Below are 5254 nucleotides of genomic sequence, written 5' to 3' on the forward strand. Positions count from 1 at the left end.
ATAATATTCAACGTTAAACTGGTACACAATTAAAAGCATTTTATTTAGACCTATCGTTGACCTTTAAAAAGTTGACGACTCTACATGAGGATGACGTTGTAACTTCGAAACATGTAGAGTCGTCAATTTTTTGAAGGCCATAGAAAGGCCTAAATAAAATGTTTTTAATTGTGTACCAGTTTAACGTTGAATATTATTTATTATTTTAACTTTATACAAAAGTGCCAAAATACTATAATTACCCATAGAATATTTGTTTGTTTGTTTGTAGTTAAGCACAAAGCTACACAAAGGGCTACCTGTGCTCTGTCCACCACGGGTATTGAAACCCGGTTTTTAGCGTTGTAGGTCCGCAGACATACCGCTGGCCTAAAATTAAGTCACCAATTCAGACTCACTTATTTCGAAGATATAGCTCATAATGTGTTACAAAATAATAACCCTACCAATTCAGACTCACTTATTTCGAAGATATAGCTCATAATGTGTTACAAAATAATAACCCTACGAGGAAAAAAATAAAACATTTCATATCTCCTAAATTCAGGAAATGGTATTTAGAAAACATTTTTAACAACGTTTTTAGCGATCCATAGTTATGAAGTGTCACATCTCGCGTAAAATTGGACCCTCCAGATTTGAAATCTACATAAATAAAAACGTAAATAATGTTGGTCTCGCTATTTGAACCCAAAAGATATTTTTATCAACAGGGATCAATGAACCATATTTTGTTGTGTGGTCTTGGCCCTCCTTTTGATTAACCTTGTGAATTAGGGAAAAAAAACTGAGTTATTAGTTGACTCTTCCGTCATCGGCTGTTACCAGGGGAGTGGGAAAAGATACACAACCGTTGTTATGGTATTCCCTATGTCAAACCGGATTACTGGTTAGATTGTCAGACATCGTGTCATACAATATATCAGAGCGAAATATTCCCCCAGATTAAGATTTTTCTAATTCCAGGTATTTGAAAATAAAGAATGCACTGTTTTTAGTGCTGCTTTATTAACTAACTTTTTTAAATTTCTATTTGGATTAGACTAACATGCATAGTTATTAAACATGAAGTAGAGAAAATATTGTTTTGGGAATTTTCTTTGAAGATGCTCTATGAAATAATTCGTAATACTTAAATCATTATCTCTTTCAAATGATATGTAGACGAGCTTCCACTCTCAATGATTAGCACCGTAAACTTATTGTGAAGCTACTTTCAAAATGTCAAAAGTAATTTAAGACTATTCACTATTCCTTTGATCATTAATCATGAGAATGTAATAATCATTATTGGAGACAGCTTGAATGAGTAATGAAAGAAACTTTATTACAAACGTACAACGTTTCGACAAGCTTATTCATCATCAGGTAGAGATGATGACATGAGCGTATTGAAATGTTGTACATTTGTAATAAAGTTTATTTTACTACTCATTCAAGCCGTCTCCAAACTTTATTTTATAAAATAAAAAATTGGGTTCCTCGTCATCAAATTTTAATAACCAATTCTTTGAAACAAATGACGCAAAAAGCATGAGGATATATAGTAATATTAAATGCCATTTTACACCTCAAAGGATTAATACTTTAGTGTTTTTACTAATGTGTGTTAAGTATAAAACTATTTAAAAAACGTAAAGAAATCTTGTAATTGTTCCTGTTATTTCAAAATTTAACATGTTTTTCATTTTTGCTAGGTACACTTCATGAGAAAGGAAACTTGGGGATCAACGAGTAGATTCTGATCATAAAATCCTCCTTGATTTACAAAGAATGAGAAGAAACTCACAATTTCATGACTGGAGAACAATAACTACTTTTGTGGATTTCTAAACTATACATCAGATAATCCATTTTCCCAAGTTTATTCGCCTATCTGAAGAAGATAGGATATATATTTTGAAATTACTTAAACATTCGATACTCACATTATCCTGCTGAGCCACCAATAATCACGGATCAGTTAAGTAATGTTGATGTATGCCCTTCTGCATAAGAATGACCTTATTAGATAACTATCAGAAGAACCATATAAAAATTTATGGAATAGTCTGGAACTTAGTAAGTGTGATTATGGTTGTGAGTGTGGATGCATCAACCATTAATGGAATGGTAAATCAGTGCGAAGAAATTACGATCCCCATGTGTAAGGAAATTGGTTACAATATAACCTCTATGCCTAACCAATTTTATCATCAAACTCAAAAGGAAGCAGGTTTAGAGGTTCATCAGTTTTGGCCATTGGTTGAGATTCGATGTTCCGAAGACTTGCGTTTTTTCCTTTGTTCCATGTACACACCTATCTGTATGCCAGATTATCAAGATTCCATTCCCGCATGTCGTTCTGTTTGTCAGAGGGCACGGTTTGGATGTGCTCCTATTATGAAACAATATGGGTTTGCGTGGCCTGAGAGAATGAATTGTGAAAATTTGCCTGAGTATGGGGATCCGAGAAACTTGTGTATGGATGAACGAGAGGGTGCTGGAGCTCAAAATTTGGGGTTTGATACTGATAAACAAAATCCATCCCGGTCCTTGGAAGATAAACACCACCCGAGTGGGCAGCAAAACGTTAACGATAAGTTTCCAAGTACTGGGATAGTCTTAAAACATAATCCAGGCTTGAATCATGATTCCGTTTGTGACTGTCGTTGTCGTTACCCTATGATTACGCTAACAGAAGAGAGTAGGTATTACAACAAAGTTGAAAGTGGTAATGTACCTAACTGTGCTGTGCCTTGCCATGGTCTGTTCCATACAGAAAGTAAACATGGTTTTGCAACTTTATGGCTAGGGGTATGGGCAGTTCTGTGTTGTGTATCCACGACAATAACAGTAACAACATTTGTGGTTGACAGAGATCGCTTCCGCTATCCAGAACGTCCAATAATATTTTTATCGGGCTGTTACCTAATGATTTCTATCGGTTATTTGATTAGGATAGGGCTGGGACACGAAGCTGTAGCGTGTGACGGATCTCTTATTCGATATCAAAATTCGGAAAAGTCGGCTACTTGCACAATAGTATTTCTACTTATTTATTTCTTCGGAATGGCTAGTTCCCTCTGGTGGGTGATGCTAGCCCTAACATGGCTGCTTGCAGCAGGAATGAAATGGGGAAACGAGGCTATTGCCGACTGTTCCCTTTATTTTCACTTGGCAGCGTGGGCGATCCCTGCCCTTAAAACAGTATTAATTTTGTCTATGGATGGAATAGATGGCGACCCAGTAGCTGGCATTTGTTACGTTGGAAACCAAAACATTGATCTTCTAAGAGGATTTGTTCTTATACCGTTATGTCTATACCTTCTTTTGGGTACGTCTTTCCTTCTAGGCGGGTTTGTGGAGCTCTTTCGGATACGAACCGTGATCAGACAACAAGCAAGAGACAGTGTAGACAAACTGGAGAAACTAATGATTCGAATTGGCGTGTTTTCTGTTTTGTACACAGTGCCCGCTACCTCAGTCATCGGCTGTTATGTTTACGAACATGTCTCTAGGGACGAGTGGGAAAGAAAACACAACTGCCCTTGTAGCATCCCTGATGTCAAACCGGATTACTCTGTTTTCATGCTTAAATACTTTATGTTTCTTGTTATTGGTCTTACATCGGGGTTTTGGATCTGGTCTGAGAAGACACTCAGTTCTTGGAAGATATTTTTGGTTAAGCTGTGTAGGATTAGGAGTGGTACAGATCGGTATAAGAAGGATAAGGTCAACATAACTCAGAAAGATCCATTAGCATCTACTTCAAACATGAAACAGTCGACATTGGCCCATATTTAAGGTGTATCCCGCAAAGCAACAACTTGCTACGAAAGTATCAAATCTGAAACCAATTATAAGGCAGAGAGTTTCGAAAATGAATTTTTTTTATAATAGAAATTGATAAAACCTTTTATTTTTCATCAATGTTGTAATTTTGAAAACACACACACACACACAAAAAACACGAAACAAAATCCTTTGGTATGCATTACAAAATACATAAAATACACGTACAAAATACATGAAATACACGTACATCTAAAAACGTGAAGTATACGTTTCTAGGGTTTGTATCTTAAAGTAAGATAATTTGCATAATCTCTCTTGTGTGCTCATTGTCACTGAAGTGTGGAGTAAAGGTAAAACTTCCCAAGACAAAAACTGAACTTTAAGTTGTCAATTTTGCGATATTTACGCAAGTCCTGCGTAAAGGTTTACAAGTATAACAATAACATTCTTAGATCAAATTATGTATATAGTGTTATGTTTTAACCGCCGATAGCCGGCGAAATATTGGTAGTTAACGTTATGTTACTTATGTATGAATACCAAATGGTTTCTTATTAAAATTATATTTTTAATTTATTTTAATTTGAACTAGAAATCATGGTTTACCTATCCTTAGAAAGTATGATCTATTAATTTCTATATTAGGCATTTGAATTTTTTTTCTGTCCTTTGTAAAATAGACATTACTTCAAAATATCCTGTTAAACAATAATGACAAGACATACTTTATACTTAGCCATGGGATATTTCATACTTTTAATTCTTGAACATAATAGAACTTTATATGAATATATTCAAATAGAAACACTGAATTTAGCTTTCACGTATTTTTAATAAACTGGGTTTTATGATTAAATAATTTTATTGGGAACTAATTCATAGCGAGGTGAATGTAATCAGCAAATAGCATTTGAAAATATTGATTTATGTAAAACCCAATCTTTGTTATTCCTGTTCTTAAAAACTATGTCATCATTTTACCATATATGTCCTCAAAACAGTGTCATTATTTTACCATAAATGTCCTCAAAACTGTTATTATTTTACCACAAATGTCCTCCAAACTGTGTCATTATTTTACCATAAATGTCCTCAAAACTGTGTCATTATTTTACCATAAATGTTCTCAAAACTGTCATTATTTTACCATAAATGTACTCAAATCTGTGTCATTATTTTACCATAAATGTTCTCAAAACTGTCATTATTTTACCATAAATGTACTCAAATCTGTGTCATTATTTACCATAAATGTTCTCAAATCTGTGTCGTTATTTACCACAAATGTCCTCAAAACTCTGTCATTATTTACCATAAATGTTCTCAAAACTGTCATTATTTTACCATAAATGTTCTCAAAACTGTCATTATTTTAACATAAATGTTCTCAAAACTATTATTATTTTACCATAAATGTCATCAAAACTGTATCATTATTTTACCATAAATGTTCTCAAAACTATGACATTATATTTCC

At 33.9% G+C, this 5254-nt stretch overlaps 1 protein-coding gene across 1 annotated transcript; it reads left to right on the forward strand.

Moving 5' to 3' along the window:
• Positions 1 to 2023: 2023 nt before the first annotated feature.
• On the forward strand, positions 2024 to 3874 carry LOC106468225 (frizzled-5-like). The gene has a single exon (XM_022396555.1). It carries the CDS (start codon positions 2074 to 2076, stop codon positions 3784 to 3786), a length of 1713 nt encoding a protein of 570 aa, XP_022252263.1. The 5' UTR covers positions 2024 to 2073; the 3' UTR covers positions 3787 to 3874.
• Positions 3875 to 5254: the final 1380 nt, after the last annotated feature.

This window comes from Limulus polyphemus, unplaced genomic scaffold (assembly GCF_000517525.1).
Source record: "Limulus polyphemus unplaced genomic scaffold, Limulus_polyphemus-2.1.2 Scaffold2922, whole genome shotgun sequence".
NCBI classification, from domain to species: domain Eukaryota; kingdom Metazoa; phylum Arthropoda; class Merostomata; order Xiphosura; family Limulidae; genus Limulus; species Limulus polyphemus.

What these genes read in the sequence shown, in the direction of transcription:
- LOC106468225 (XM_022396555.1), top strand. Translation starts at nt 2,074, where the DNA reads ATGGTTGTGAGTGTGGATGCATCAACCATTAATGGAATGGTAAATCAG.